Source organism: Microcaecilia unicolor, chromosome 10 (genome assembly GCF_901765095.1).
Source record: "Microcaecilia unicolor chromosome 10, aMicUni1.1, whole genome shotgun sequence".
Classification (NCBI taxonomy): domain Eukaryota; kingdom Metazoa; phylum Chordata; class Amphibia; order Gymnophiona; family Siphonopidae; genus Microcaecilia; species Microcaecilia unicolor.
Window position 1 is genome coordinate 214,984,131 of NC_044040.1, and position 15,850 is coordinate 214,999,980.

The 15,850-nt window shown below is 45.4% G+C and overlaps 1 protein-coding gene across 4 annotated transcripts in view; it reads left to right on the forward strand.

Annotated features, from left to right (window-relative positions):
- Nucleotides 1–15,850, forward strand: part of MASP1 (mannan binding lectin serine peptidase 1) — a 118,761-nt gene that overhangs the window by 20,192 nt on the left and 82,719 nt on the right. For all 4 annotated transcript variants that reach the window (XM_030216107.1, XM_030216110.1, XM_030216109.1 and 1 more), the window contains exon 3: nt 10,288–10,465. In XM_030216107.1, the coding sequence (XP_030071967.1) occupies nt 10,288–10,465 (178 nt within the window). The remainder of the gene's footprint in view (nt 1–10,287; nt 10,466–15,850) is intronic.

Below are 15,850 nucleotides of genomic sequence, written 5' to 3' on the forward strand. Positions count from 1 at the left end.
CTCCCCTTTCTCCCTTTCTCGTTTCTCACTTGATTCAATAGAATCAGTCTAGAGACAGCGAAGAAAGACTTGAGCCAGTTAAACTCAATACTTATTAAAAACAGAGAACTGTGTGTGCATTTCAGCCTAACAATGAATCATTTCCTTTTTGTTGTAGATCAGGTAATTTTTCATGACTCTTGAGCAGCCTGGTTTTAATGTTCTCACACAGGAGACCAAAGACTCAATACCATCGTATTCCACTTCACACCAGACTACAATTTGCTCATTATTTTGCTCATTTAACTGAGATTTCTCACACAAGAGCAGTTTTGAGTGATTTTTTTATTTTTATTTTTTATAGAGATGGGTAGCTTCCAAGTAAAATACCACGTTTATTCCTGCTCTAAATAGGAAATCAAAGCATTAAGGGCCAGATAGAAATAAAGTACAAAAAGCCCACAGGTCTTTTGGGGGACATTTAAAAAAATAAAATGCTAATTACAAATTTTAGGTATCTAAGTTTAGGTGGATTTTCAGCTGAATGTAAGCACCCAAGCTTTAGATGAAAATGATCTGAAATTTAGACTTCTGCAATTCAGAATCCTAAAGTTAAGCCTGCAATTCATTCGCCTAGTTTTAGGTTCCTAAATTAAGCATGTAATTTTTTTTTCTGGGCCCTAACCTCATACCTATAGCTCCTAACTTTAGGCACCTGATGAAACAAAGCAGCTAAATTCAGGAATTGCAGCCTGATTCCCATCTCAAAGGAGCCAAATTTGGCACCTGACTCCCAGACCTAAACCCTTGCATTGTTGACTTCTTTTCATCTCCAGCTTTGATGGATGACCAAAGCTTATCTAGTCTAGTGTGTAGAAGGGAAAGAAAGCAACTGCTCATGAAACAAGCAGTACTTTTGTAGAAAGTTTTGCTAAATATCCACCACTTTCCCCTCGTTATCATGTGTACAATTTCTTTTTCATGCAATCAGAACTAGCAGGAAATTTGAGCCCTGTATTTAGCAAAGAGAAGGTCAACTCCATAGCAATCATTAGCATACAAGGATCAATTCATGACCCAACTGACTGTAACTTGGATGTCTAGTAGCCATATTGGTCTGAGAGAAAACAAGAGACTTATAGGCTGTGATACCTTTCAGACCAACCCAAGAAATACCTAAAGGTGTGACAGATTTGGGGCATATGAGATCACAGAGGACTCTTCTCCTGATGCTGGCTAATTGAGAGTTTGGTTTTCTTCCTTTTGAAAGTAGAGCCTTGACTGCAGGGCCGCCGAGAGACTGGGCCGGGCCCGTGGCAAGGCCGCCCCCGGGGCCCAGCCCCCGCCACCATCGCTGCCCCTCTCCGTCCAGCACTGGGCCGGGCCCCCCTGAATTCAAATCATAGCGCCTGCGCCTCACCTCGACCTCGCTCCGTGTGAAAGAAGCGCAGCAGCGGCAGTCTGCAGATCGCCTCCCTTCGGGCCTTCCCTCCCTGTGTCCCGCTCTCGTCTGACGTAACTTGCGCGAGGGCGGGACACAGGGAGGGAAGGCCCGAAGGGAGGCGATCTGCAGACTGCCTCTGCTGCGCTTCTTTCACATGCAGCGAGGTCGAGGTGAGGCGCTATGATTTGAATTCAGGGGGGCCCGGCCCGGTGGTGGACGGAGGGTGGGCGGGTGGAGGGGACTGCGTCCCCCCTGCCCCCCCCCCCCCCTCTGGGCGGCCCTGCTTGACTGTTCAAAGAGAGAAAAAGAGGTGGAGGTAGGAGAATGAGTTCTGTAGCGTGACCCTCACGAAAGGCAACATTAGGCCCTCTGTCTCTGGTCTGCTGGAGAACTTAATATCCTAGCTCGTAGGAGGCATGACTGAATCTAAGGCTTCTTTAATAACATTAATGGAATTCAGTTCACGTGAAACACAGTTCACCAAGGCAGGTACATTTATAGAAAGTATTCCATCTTCCCAGGAGGCCAGCTATTCACATTCACATTTCCTACTAGAAATGCAGAATGGATAATCAGAGGCACAGCTGGGAAGCTCAATGTTGACCAACATGGGCCCTGAGCCAATATAAAATGAACTAAGAAACAGAGAGTTGAGCACAGAAAGGGCAGAAAATGAAGACATGGGTCCAGCACTGTTTCTTTTCAAATCAAAGTAGCAACCCTTCAAGTGTGTGTTTCACTATATTGGAATGGACGGCCATTGTTTTTGGTTGGGGGTTGGGGGGGGGGGGTGGTTGCAGAGGTGTCTTCTGAGATACTGTCTGGCTTAGGACCCCTTTTACAAAGCGGTGGTAAACCCAGTGCGGGCTTATCACTTGCTAAGAACGAAGTACCGCCGGGCTACCGCAGCAGCCAAGTGGTAGTTCCCACCCCCACTCAATGGGTGGCGGTAAGGGCTCCCCCCCACCCCCGAAATGGCTGTGCGGCAAGTTCTTCACTTGCCGCACAGCCATTTCCTGAAAAAAGAAAGACCTGCCTTTTACCCGCTGCTGTCAAAGGGGGCCTCAGTGAGCATCAAAAACATTCGCCCGTCACCAGCGCAGGCCCCCTTTTGCCGCAGCTTCTTAAAAGGGGCCCAACTGGGCAAGGAATACGATTTATTTATTGCATTTGTATCCCACATTTTCCCACCTATTTGCAGGCTCAATGTGGCTTACATAGTTTTGTTAACATTGTCATTCCAGGATATCAGAAACGGTTAGTATTGTGCAGAGATTAAGTTGGGAAGAGAGAAGAAGGAAGGGAGTGATTAGGGTAATTATAGAAGGTGGGCTTTCATAACTGAGTGGGTTGGTGAGTTTATCGGTTCTCATTGTACTCTCTTCTTAGGATCTGTAAAAAGCGCTGTCCAAGCTGCAGTGAAAGATTTCTCCTATTTCAGGAGTGGCATTTGACCCATTTTTTTTAAAAGTTTGCCCTATATTTAAGAACATAAGAATTGCCATACTGAGTCGGGCTAATGGTCCATCTAGCCCAGTATCTTGTTTCCAATAGTGGCCAATGTAGGTCTGAAGTACCTGCCAGAATCCCAAAAAGCAGCGCATGCTACCAACCCCAGGGATAAGCAGTGGCTTTTCTTGTGTCTACTTTAACAGCAGTGTATGGACTTTTCCTCCAGGAACTTGTCCAAAACTTTTTTTTAAACCCAGCTCTTTTAACTGCTGTTACTACTTGCTCAAGCAATTAGTTACAGAGCTTAACTATTCATTGAATGAAAAAATATTTTCTCTTATTTGTTTAAAAAGTAATACCATGTAACTTCGTGGAATATTCCACTAGTCTTAGTACTTTTTGAAAGAACAAACAATTAATTCATGATTACCTGCTCTACACCAGACCTCTATCATATCCCCCCCCCTTCAGCCGTCTTCATATGAGAGACGTTCCATCCCCTTAATCATTTTGCTCGCCTTTCTTTGTACCTTTTCTAATTTCACTGTATCTTTTCATGCAGTTTGGTACATCAATGTGGCTTTAAGATCTGCCAAAAACAATATAGCTCTTGGAAATTAGTAACCCTGTAGTTACACACCAGCAGTTGCTTGCAACTGCCTTGGGTAAATCTCTTCATAAAAGTGGTTAATAAATCCCAATAAATAAATAAATACAGTAAACAACATCTAGGGTTCTTCAGCTTGGAGAAAAGATGGCTGAAGGGGAGATATGATAGAGGTCTATAAAATAATGAGTGGAGTGGAACGGGTAGACGTGAAACGTTTGTTTACTCTTTCCAAAAATACTAGGACTAGGGGGCATGCGATGAAGCTACAAAGTAGTACATTTAATACAAATCGGAGAAAAGTTTTCTTCATTCAACGTATAATTAAACTCTGGAATTCGTTGCCAGAGAATATGGTAAAGGCGGTTAGCTTAGCGGGATTTAAAAATGTTCTGGACTGCTTCCTAAACAAAAAGGAAAATGGACTTGGGGAAAATCCACTGCTTATTTCTGGGATAACAATGCTCAATACCAGTAGAGTGCTACGGGAGAGACACTGCTCACATTTTAATCATAGACTCATGCCTACCTTCCTACCCTTAATGTCGACTAGCATCACTCCGGATATCTTCGCTTTAATTTTGTCTTTTTTTTTTAGGTTTTTATCTTTTATTTTATCATTCAACCGTGTTGCTAGCTGACAAATTAAGTAATTTTGCTGGAATTTTAAATAACTTATCTGAATGCCTTCAAGACGAGCACACCCCAACAGGAGCCCGCCTCGCCCTCCTGGCCCTCTCAAGGGGAACTCAACGTGCAGTCTCAGGCTATCAGGCACTCATGTGTTTACTATCCATCAATATTCAAATTTCTCAGCTAGCAACACGGTTGAATGATAAAATAAAAGATAAAAACCTAAAAAAAAAAAGACAAAATTAAAGCGAAGATATCCGGAGTGATGCTAGTTGACATTAAGGGTAGGAAGGTAGGCATGAGTCTATGATTAAAATGTGAGCAGTTTAATGATTTTGAATTAACTGCGATCTGAATATGAGGCCTTGCCTTTAACCTCCACCCAAGTGTCTCTCCCATAGCACTCTACTGGTTTTGAGCATTGTTATCAGTGATAAAAACTACAGTTAGAGCTGCATTTATGGATAGAAGTGCTGACTCTCATAGTACAGTGTCCTTTAGCAATATTCAAGCTGCCTAGTGCAGTGTGACTCCAGCATACCTTCCACACTGACTTTCACTGCAGAATTCACTCACATTTGCTCTGGCATGTGCCCCGCTTGTTTTCCAGACTATCATTTCTAACAATTTTTGGTGTGATTTTTTTTAAAGTTTCTACTATATATCGTGCACCCAATATTCTTACAATCTTCTTGGAATGTATCTTTATCGTATTCTATTTAGATATCCAAAATTAAATATTAAAACACTTAGCTCTTCATTCTTTCGCCGCTTCCTCAGGGGACTAAGTGCAAAAATACGACTACTACTACTACTTAACATTTCTAAAGCGCTACCAGGGTTACGCAGCGCTGTACAATTTTAAACAAGGAAGGACAGTCCCTGCTCAAAAGAGCTTACAATCTAAAGGGCAAGTATGCAGTCAATCAAATGGGGCAGTGTAGGTTTCCTGAATAGAGGTAAGTAGTTATGTGCCGAAAGCTACAGTGAAGAGGTGGGCTTTGAGTAAGGATTTGAAGATGGGCAGGGAGGGCGCATGGCGTATGGGTTCGGGAAGTTTATTCCAAGCATAGGGTGAGGCGAGGCAGAAGGGGCGGAGTCTGGAGTTGGCGGTGGTGGAGAAGGGTACTGATAGGAGGGATTTGTCCTGTGAGCAGAGGTTGCGGGTAGGAACGTACGGGGAGATGAGGGTAGAGAGGTAATGAGGGGCTGCAGATTGAGTGCATTTGTAGGTTAGTAGGAGAAGCTTGAACTGTATACGGTATCTGATCGGGAGCCAGTGAAGTGACTTGAGGAGAGGGGTGATGTGAGTATATCGGTCCATGCGGAAGATAAGACGCGCGGCGGAAATCAGTCAAGTAGACTTATTTAAAGCCGGCACCAGACTTTAAAAATGGCGCAAACTGGCTCCCTCACACCAATAATTCTCCTCATATCGTTTCTAACACACAGGCCTTTGAAAAGGCTCCTGACTGTATACCTCTATGGTTGAACAAGAAGGTATCTCTTGCAAGATGACACCAACCTGCCTAGAGGCACACACAGAGGTCTTTGGTCACATGTTTCGTTATAATTCTAATAATTCCATTTTACTTTGGTAAGTCAGACTATTTAATAAAAATGCCACGCATCGTACATAATCTGCATTCCCCTGCTGATGTCATTTGAACATGACCATATGAATTTCTTATGAGTTCTGGCCCTTGTCAGTAGCCATATCAATGCTTAACACTGGGACTGTTCAGAGCTGCAAGCTCTCAAGAGTAGAAGAAATGCCGGAAGGTTCTGAATTCGCCATTCTGGTCCAGGTCCCTTTCTATCCCTACTTCGGAGCCCTGCATTTTCCACATGCAGAGCTGGGTGGGGATGCAGCTAGTGGAGTTATTATCTGTTATCTTTCCCGAAAGAGAGACAGGGTTGAGAAGGAGACCGTCCGGGAGGTCAGCGACTTGTTCTTTGGATTCCAAGTAAACACACAGCCCTGAACATAGATTACACAGTCATTTGTGAATAGCAGATCAGCCCTAGCAGGAGCTGGGATATCACAGAACCTCAGCATTAAAGAAAACCGACTCATTTTCAGATCGTTTCAGGACGATTCTCTCTTTTAGTACTCCCGGGGTCTCCTTTCTTTCTTGGGGATTAGAAAGCAGTTTTCTGGTCCAGGGTAGCTTCAGGCCACATTTCTTTAAAGTCTCCTTCCCTTCCTACACTTTTCCTTCACTGTCATCAGGAGGAAGGGTTGAATATTATATGGGTCTGTCTTGTTTCTGTTCCTGCCGAAGGCTGTAGATGTAACAGTGAGTTCTGGCCTCTTCCAATGTCTAGCAGTGCTGTTCTGGAGTAAGTTAGGGGAATTTTGAAAATGACAGAAAACTCATGTATGATTTTTTTTTTCTGTCAGATTTATCAGTCAAATAGGAATAGATTAGATTGGCAGAGTGGACTTCTGTCCTCAAACGTTAATACCTCCATAAATCAGTTAGTCCACAAGGTGCCACTGGCTTCTTTGTTGTCTCTGCCTCTTGCTGTGGAAGAAATAAAGCAACAGAACTGAGGAAACTAAGGGATGAGCCCAGAGGATCCTTTGATGATAGTGCCTGAGATCAAGGCAACGGTTAGATTAGGTAGACCTTGCAGTAGTCTGTATGTGTTGTCAGGTTCTGTTTCCTGCTTCTGAACTGGGTACCGAAACTTCATTCTGAACACTGATTATAAAGCATTTCTAACTAAATTAGTAAACAATAAACAATATAGTGATAATCTGCCTCTTCCTCACAAACCTTCTACCATTGGAAGATATAAGAACATTTGGAGTGGAGGAGTGGCCTAGTGGTTAGGGTGGTGGACTTTGGTCTTGGGGAACTGAGTTCAATTCCTGGCACAGGCAGCTCCTTGTGACTCTGGGCAAGTCACTTAACCCTCCATTGCCCCATGTAAGCCGCATTGAGCCTGCCACGAGTGGGAAAGCGCAGGGAACAAATGTAACAAAAATAAAATAGATACTATTGGAGATTCTACATGGAATGTTGCTACTGTTGGAGATTCTACATGGAATGTTGCTACTCTTTGAGATTCTACATGGAATGTTGCTATTCCACTAGCAACATTCCATGTAGAAGGCTGCGGAAGGCTTCTGTTTCTGTGAGTCTGACGTCCTGCACGTCAGACTCACAGAAGCAGAAGCCTGCGCGGCCACATTGGTGATCTGCAAGGGCCGACTTCTACATGGAATGTTGCTAGTGGAATAGCAACATTCCATGTAGAATCTCAAATAGTAGCAACAGTGGAGGAGTGGCCTAGTGGTTAGGGTGGTGGACTTTGGTCCTGGGGAACTGAGTTCAATTCCCACTTCAGGCACAGGCAGCTCCTTGTGACTCTGGGCTAGTCACTTAACCCTCCATTGCCCCATGTAAGCCACATTGAGCCTGCCATGAGTGGGAAAGCGCAGGGTACAAATGTAGCAAACAACAAAGAGATCAGAATCAACATATCAAGATCAGGATGTGCTTAGTTCTGGTGGTATTTTAGAAGAGGTTCTGCGGATGAAGAACCTTTTCTAAAACACCTGCAAGAATGTACATGGATGTGCCGGCTACGTGCAATGGAAGCAGCCATTTGATGAGTATAAACATGGAAAACATGAGCAGAAGAAATGCAGCATTTACTCGTAGATGTCAACCATTTTGCAAACCTACTTGTGTGACCTGCTGCCAATTAGACACAGAGGCTGCAGCCGTCATTTCACTTTAATTTCAAACAGTGGGGAACTAAAGAGGATACTTCCCTTAATCCCTCCTGTAGAGGGCTGGCCAAAATGAGAACTTCTGGAAAACTTCTACGGACATCAAACATATAAACGGTGAGTGACCGAACTCACTCGCAAATGCGCAGTAAAGACCCTCTCTGTCCCGCCCCCGCGTCAATATGTGATGACGGGGGTGGGACAGAGAGGGTCTCTACTGCGCAAGGGGAGGGACGAAACCGCCGTCGCTACCGCTTCCCCCCCCAGGTCGCCACCACCACTCCCCCCACCCGGAGTCGTCGCCGCCACCCACCCTCCACCCGGGCTGGGCTCTCGCTCCGCTATAGAAACAGCGTCAACACAGCACACAGCTCAGCTGAGCTGCCGTCGGCCTTCCTTCCCTGCCTGTGTCCCGCCCTCTCCCACGAGGGCGGGACACAGGCAGAGAAGAAGGACGGCAGCTCATCTGAGCTGTGTGCTGCGCTCCCGCGCTGTTTCAATAACGAAGCGAGGGCCCGGCCCGGGTGGAGGGGTGGCGGCGACTCCAGGGGGGCCGTAGCGGTGACCTCGGAGGGGCAGCGGCGAGCTCGGCGGCGGGGGGGGGCCTTGCAGCGGCCAGGAGAAGGGGCCTTTCAACCCCCCCTGTCCTATACTAGCCCGTTTTTACGGGCTCAACGGCTAGTGTGAATTATAAGAGCATAAGAACTGCCATGGTCCATCTAGCCCAGTAGCCTGTTTCCAACAGTGGCCAATCCAGGTCACAAGTACCTGGCAGAAACCCAAATAGTAGCAATATTCCATGCAAAATCCCAAAGAGTACCAAGATTCCATGGTACCAATCCCAGGGCAAGCAGTGGCTTTCCCCCATGTCTGTCTCAATAGCAGAATATGGACGTTTCCTCCAGGAACTTGTCCAAACCTTTTTTAAACCCAGATATGCCAACCGCTGTTACCACACCCTCTGGCAACAAGTCCCAGAGCTTAACTATTCATTGAGTAAAAAAAATATTCCCTCCTATTTACTTTAAAAGTATTTCCATGTAATTTCATTGAGTATCCCCTGGTCTTTGTATTTTTTCAAAGAGTAAAAAATCGATTCACTGTTACCTGTTCTGCAACACTCAGGATTTTGTACACCTCAATCATATCTCCCCTCAGCTGTCTCTTTTCCAACCTGAATTATATTCCCTTTGTCAATAGGGAACACATGTGTAGATTTTAGTTCTGCCCGTCCACATCATGTCCTAGCCACACCCCCTTGAAATCTCTGTGTACGGTAGATTTGCACATGTAGGTACCAGCTTTCTAAAATCAGGTTTTGCCTTTGTAAGCAATGTAGGTATCTAAATGCTAGTATTTAAAAATGCAAATGACAAATAAACCTTCTTAAAAAAACTACCTTGATGTGCACTATTTAACAGCAGGGGCATAACCAGACCTTACGGTGGGAGGGGACCAGAGTCCGAGGTTGGGGGTACATTTTGAGTGCCGCCCCGCCACCACCCCCCCCCCCCCACCGCCATGCCTCGCTTTGCTTTGTCTCACCTCCACCCCGCCGCCACCACCTCGCTCCTTCTCACACCCCCCTCGCCTCGCAAATACCTTTGCTGGAGGGGATACCCAACCCCTGCCAGCCGAAGCCTTCCTTCAGCGCCATCTCTGGCGCAGCCGCATTCCTGCCCTGCTCTTCTTGCTCCTCCTGTCCTGTGCACGCTGACGCTCCTTAGTTTCACATAAAGGAGATGCTGGCAACCTAGGGAAGGGATAGAGGGGAAGGGGAGATGCTGGCAACCTGGAGAGGAGATAAAGGAGAAAGATGCTGGACTTAGAGGGAAAGGGGAGATGCTGAACAATAGGCTAGAGCATTGAACTGCCCATTGGGAGGAATGGCTGAAGTTTCACCTGCAGCATCAATATACTTGTCCTGTGTGAGAGAGCATCAGTGAAAAAAATGTATATGTGTTGTTCACAAAGCCAGTCAGAGATTGAGCGTGTGTTTTAAAGAAAATTTGTGTTTCAAGACTGGACATTTTGGATTGAAAAGTAGCCCCTGACTTTCCTCTGGGTGAGAAGATATTTCTCTGCCAAGTCTGCTAGAATTTACTCAGTGTCCACATGCATATAGAAAGAAAGTTTTGAAAAAATTGTATTTTTAATAAATTTGTGCGTTCAGATATAATAAGTATGATTTTACTCCTTTCTCTCTATTGAAATTCTCCCTCATACTGTGAAACTGTGTAAAGAACGTGTTTTTCCGCAACTTACTCACTTTCTGTTTGTGCGAGGCAGGTTCTCCTTTCCTCTTTGCGCTGTTATCCTCTCTGAATGAATGTGTAATGTCAGCTGTCAGGCAGAAAGAGTTGATTTATGAGGTCCGCTTAAAGCTTTGTGCACTGAAGTATTAACTCCTTTTGGTCTGACTTGTAGGTTGAAGCCGAAGGTCAAATTTTAGCCACATTCTGTGGCCGAGAAAGCACAGACACTGAGCAGGCTCCAGGCCATCAGGCCATCTTGTCTCCCGGTAATTCTCTGAGTCTCACATTTCGATCTGATTTTTCAAATGAGGAACGCTTCACTGGCTTTGACGCCCATTACGCAGCGGTGGGTAAGTATTTTCTTATCAATGAATTAATTTGATCAGCTGTGTTTCAATTGCTAGAGGTTCCCCTAAGCATCCTCTGGCTTGCCTACCACTGGCATTCCCCGCAGAGACTACAGAAAGGAAAGCCAATAAAATGGTATGGGGTCTACGCCAGAAGATTCATGAGAAGAGAGGAAGATTTTGAATTTGTATACCCTAGAGGAGGGGAGACACAGGGGAGACACGATACAGACATTTAAGTGCTTCAAAGATATTAATGAGTAAACAAACCTTTTTCCAAAACAAGGAGGCTGTAGAACTAGAGGATATGAAATGAAACTGCAAGAAGGGAAACTGAAAAGCAGCATCAGGAAATACCTTTTTTTAGGGAGAGGGCGGTGGGTGCCTGGGATGCTCTTCCATGGGAAGTGGTGGGGTTGAAATGGAATTCAAAAAGCTGTGGGTAAAGACAGAGGTTCCGTATATGCAGTGCATTTTTTTCTAGCAAAAAAGGTGCCGGTACTCAAATGCCAGGCCACCCTTCAGGGGTGAGGTGATCACTGAAGGACCCACCCCACAATAGCCAGGCCCCCTGCAACCAGTCACAGAATCTATGACAAGGCAGAATTGGTGTGTAGAGCCTGAGCATTTTCATTAAAACTTGGGGACCATGGGTCAATTTTAGCAGACAATGGAAAAGGTGCCAGTACTCAAATGCGAGGCCACCCTTCAGGGGTGGGGTGATCACTGAGGGTCCCACCCCACAATAGCCAGGCCCCCTGCAACCAGTCACAGAGTCTATGACAAGGCAGAATTGGTGTGTAGAGCCTGAGCATTTTCATTAAAACTTGGGGACCATGGGTCAATTTTAGCAGACAATGGAAAAGGTGCCAGTACTCAAATGCGAGGCCACCCTTCAGGGGTGGGGTGATCACTGAGGGTCCCACCCCACAATAGCCAGGCCCCCTGCAACCAGTCACAGAGTCTATGACAAGGCAGAATTGGTGTGTAGAGCCTGAGCTTTTTCATTAAAACTTGGGGACCATGGGTCAATTTTAGCAGACAATGGAAAAGGTGCCGGTACTCAAATGCTAGGCCACCCTTCAGGGGTGGGGTGATCACTGAGGGTCCCACCCCACAATAGCCAGGCCCCCTGCAACCAGTCACAGAATCTATGACAAGGCAGAATTGGTGTGTAGAGCCTGAACTCTTTCATTAAAACTTGGGGTCCATGGGTCGATTTTAGCAGACAATGGAAAATGTGCCGGTACTCAAATACGAGGCCACCCTTCAGGGGTGGGGTGATCACTGAGGCCCCCTGCAACCAGTCACAGAATCTATGACAAGGCAGAATTGTTGTGTAGAGTCTGAGCTCTTTCATTAAAACTTGGGGACCATGGGTCGATTTTAACAGACAATGGAAAATGTGCCGGTACTCAAATGCGAGGCCACCCTTCAGGGGTGGGGTGATCACTGAGGGACCCACCCCAGTATAGCCAGGCCCTATGCAACCAGTCACAGAATCTATGACCAGGCAGAATTGATGTGTAGAGCCTGAGCTCTTTCATTAAAACTTGGGGACCATGGGTCAATTTTAGCAGACAATGGAAAAGGTGCCGGTACTCAGTACCCTCTCAAAAAAAAGCCCTGCCTATATGGGATGAAGATGGAATAAAGTATATAGTATTTCCACTTAAAGAAAAGCATAAATGAATTTTACACTTTAAACAAAATATAAAGGGGGAACCCTAGATCAGCAATGGCAACCCTAAGAGCAAAAGGCGGGGAGGACTTGCACAGAGAGGCAGATACAATCCTGGCCACCTTTCTGGGCAGACTGAATGGGCCATACTGGTCTTTCTCTGCCATCATTTTCTGTGTTACTGTATTTAGTTCCCAATTCAGTCTTCGGGGTACATCTAGTCCCATCGAGTTTTCAGGATATCCACAATGAATATTCATGAGTTAGATTTGTATGCAATTGAGGCAGTGTATGCAAATCTGTCTCATACATATTCATTGTGGATATCCTGAACCCAGTGGTACTAGGTGTGCCCTGGATTGCGATTGGCTGAGTTGCAGCATATATCCATTTGCAGCCTTTAATGAGCTGAGACCATTGGGCTTATTTTGAAAACAGAAAAACATCCAAAAAGCAGCACAAAACAGCATTTAGACTTTTTTTTTTTTTTTTCAAAAATGATCAAATCATAGGCGCCGACTCCGTGGGTGCTCGAGCACCCCCAATATTTCACCCACCGGAAGTTCATTCCCTCCCTCCCTCCTCCCATCGAGTTCCAGGCCCCCTCCCTCCAAATTTTAAAAGTCATTTTACCTCATCGGGGTTAGGGCGGCAGCAGTGGTAAAAAGCATGCAGGCTCGGCTCGGTGCTTAGTTGTTTTCCCTTCTCTCTGTCTCAGCTCTGGTCCCGCCCTTGCGGAAACAGGAAATGAGGGCGGGACCAGAGCTGAGAGAAGGGAAAACAACTAAGCACCGATCCGAGCCTGCATGCTTTTTACCGCTGCTGCCGCCCTAACCCCGATGAGGTAAGATAGTTGACTTTTAAAATTCGGAAGAGAGGGGGCCTGGAACTTGAAGGGAGGGAGGGGGGACACTGGAACTGGGAGGGAGGGGGGCCCCTGGAACTCGGAAGGAGGGGGGCCCTGAAACCCAGAGGGAGGGGGGAGGGAAAGGAGAGAGAGTGGGGAGGGAGGGGGGCCTGGAACTCGAAGGGAGGGAAGGAGGGGGGCCTGGAACTCGGAGGGAGATGGAGGGGGGAACAAGGGAGGGTGGATGGGGGACGTGGGAGGGGGACAGGAGAGAGGGAGGGGGTGAGGGGGAGGGGGAGGGGGAATGCACCACCTGCAAAAAAAAAAATAATTCAGCACCCCCAATCATTTTGAAAAGTTGGCTCCTATGGATCAAATTGATATTTTTGAAATCCATTTTAAGTCATTTTTCTATGCAGTTCGTGTGAAGTGCATTCAAATCACAAGGGAATTTGGCAGGGGTGTGTCGAGACCAGGATTTGGGTTTTTCTGCCATAATGGAACAAAGCAAAAATGCCCAGGGCTAAAACCTAGATGTTTTGGGCTACACCTATTTTAATAACGACTAATCAAATCAGATTGATATCTGCTTATAAATGTGTTTTCTGGTGATGCTACTGTTATAGGAGGAAAAGCCTCAAACAAATGACGATGTACTCCTTTGTCGATTACTTAATCAACCTTAGGGAGGCCCATTCATTCACCACTGGCACAAAAACCTCCTGTTTTTCTTTAGTTCTCTTGTGTGAAGCAAGTGCTTTCAAGTGGCTCTTAAATCAACTTATATTAATACATGAAAGGAAACGTATCTCTCCAGTTGCTCGGTCTCTTTCCACTACCCACGGCCCAGCTCCAGAGAGAACTCTTTGGCATGATGCATGTACTACAGCGAGTATTAGCAGTAAATCTGAGGGAGAGATTGTACATCACATGCCCTGGCTTAGGAGTGAGGTTCATTACTGTCATGGTATGTGCAAAACTACCCATTTCAAGAGATTGCCCTGAGAATCAAGACACTTACCAGTGGTCTCCATCAGTTGAAGTGTTGCATAGCCAATTAACTTTTTAGTGGCCAAAATAAACACAGATATTTAATGCCAGTCACCGGATATAGCCCAGCATTGAATATCTGAGTTTAACGCTGCTGGCAGACAGCAACTGCGCTGCCCACCATTGATTGAATACCGGGTCCAGGAACTGTAATACAACACATATTGGTTGACTGTATCAAAATGCAGTTCTATTGTGAAGGGCTTCGATCAGCTATATCTCGGACTCTCGGACTAAAATTCACAAATTTTTGCAGCTTCAGTGCTCCGATACACCTCATAACTACATAAGTAATGCCATACTGGGAAAAGACCAAAGGTCCATCGAGCCCAGCATCCTGTCCCCAACAGTGGCCAATCCAGGTCAAGGGCACCTGGCAAGCTACTCCAAACGTACAAACATTCTATACATGTTATTCCCGAAATTGTGGATTTTTCCCAAGTCCATTTAGTAGCGGTCTATGGACTTGTCCTTTAGGAAACCATCCAACCCCTTTTTAAACTCTGCCAAGCTAACCACCTTCACTACGTTCTCCGGCAATGAATTCCAGAGTTTAATTACGTGTTGGGTGAAGAAACATTTTCTCCGATTTGTTTTAAATTTACTACACTGTAGTTTCATTGCATGCGCCCTAGTCCTAGTATTTTTGGAAAGCATGAACAGATGCTTCACATCCACCTCAGTATGGACAACGCAATAGTAAATATCATGTATAGAGTGGGAGCAGGTCTTCGATGTGGTACCAAGACCACCAGGATGAATGGCCCACTTTCTCCTTTCCCAACTCCCTATGGCTTTTTTTTTTTTGGACAGGAATTAGGAGATGGGAAGAGCTTCTTGTGTGTTCTGGAGGGAAGATGTAATCAGAGATCCCAATATTATTTTTTAATTTAATAATTTTCATTTTATTACATAAAGATGATATTACATCAAAATGCATGGAATTCACAATATTCTATACAATCCAATTATACTATATATAAAAATAAGGAAACATCACCAAAATAATTTGTCCACAATGGGGAGAATCCAAGAAAGGAAATATATCCATGTATAAAATACACAGCAATAAACTTAATCGACTTAAATCATTGACCAGTAGGAATTTGGAATCAAGCGGCCTAGTCAGCACATTTAACCAGGAGATTCCATTCCTGGGGTATCTCTAATAGGGTGCTTACATGTATGCGCCACTTATGTGTGTAATTGTACAGAAAACTGTCACTTATGTGCAAAAGTGACAGTAGATCAACTGAGTGGTATTCTGTAAGGGCTTGTGTAAGTGTTATATCTTGTAAATGCAAAGGGTATTCACATGGGTGGAGCTTGAGAGGGGAATGGGTGGAGTATGGGAGAATCATGGACAGATCATGGGAGGAGCATGGGTGGAGCATGGGAGAGGCATGGGTGGAGCATCAGACATAGGTGGAGCATGGGAAAGTGATGAATGGAGTATGGGGAAATTATGGGTGGAGCATGGGAAAGTCATAGATGGAGCATAGGAGGGTCATGAGTGGAGCATGGGAGGGGAATGGGTGGAGTATGGGAGAATTCTCTCTAGCAGCCACAAATTCTTGTAGTCTTTTAGAGCACATAAAGAGATAATTAACTCCATGCCAAGTAATCATACACTTACAGGGAAATTTAACTAGAAACGTACCACCAAGTGAAAGGATTTTTGGTTTAAAAACCATCATTTCCTTCCTCCTGGCTTGGAGATACCAATATTATTAAGCCAGTACTTTTCCATCAGCCTTTGGATCTGATGTGTCTGTACCCCTCATCCAGTGCGATTCAGGCTGGTGGGTTC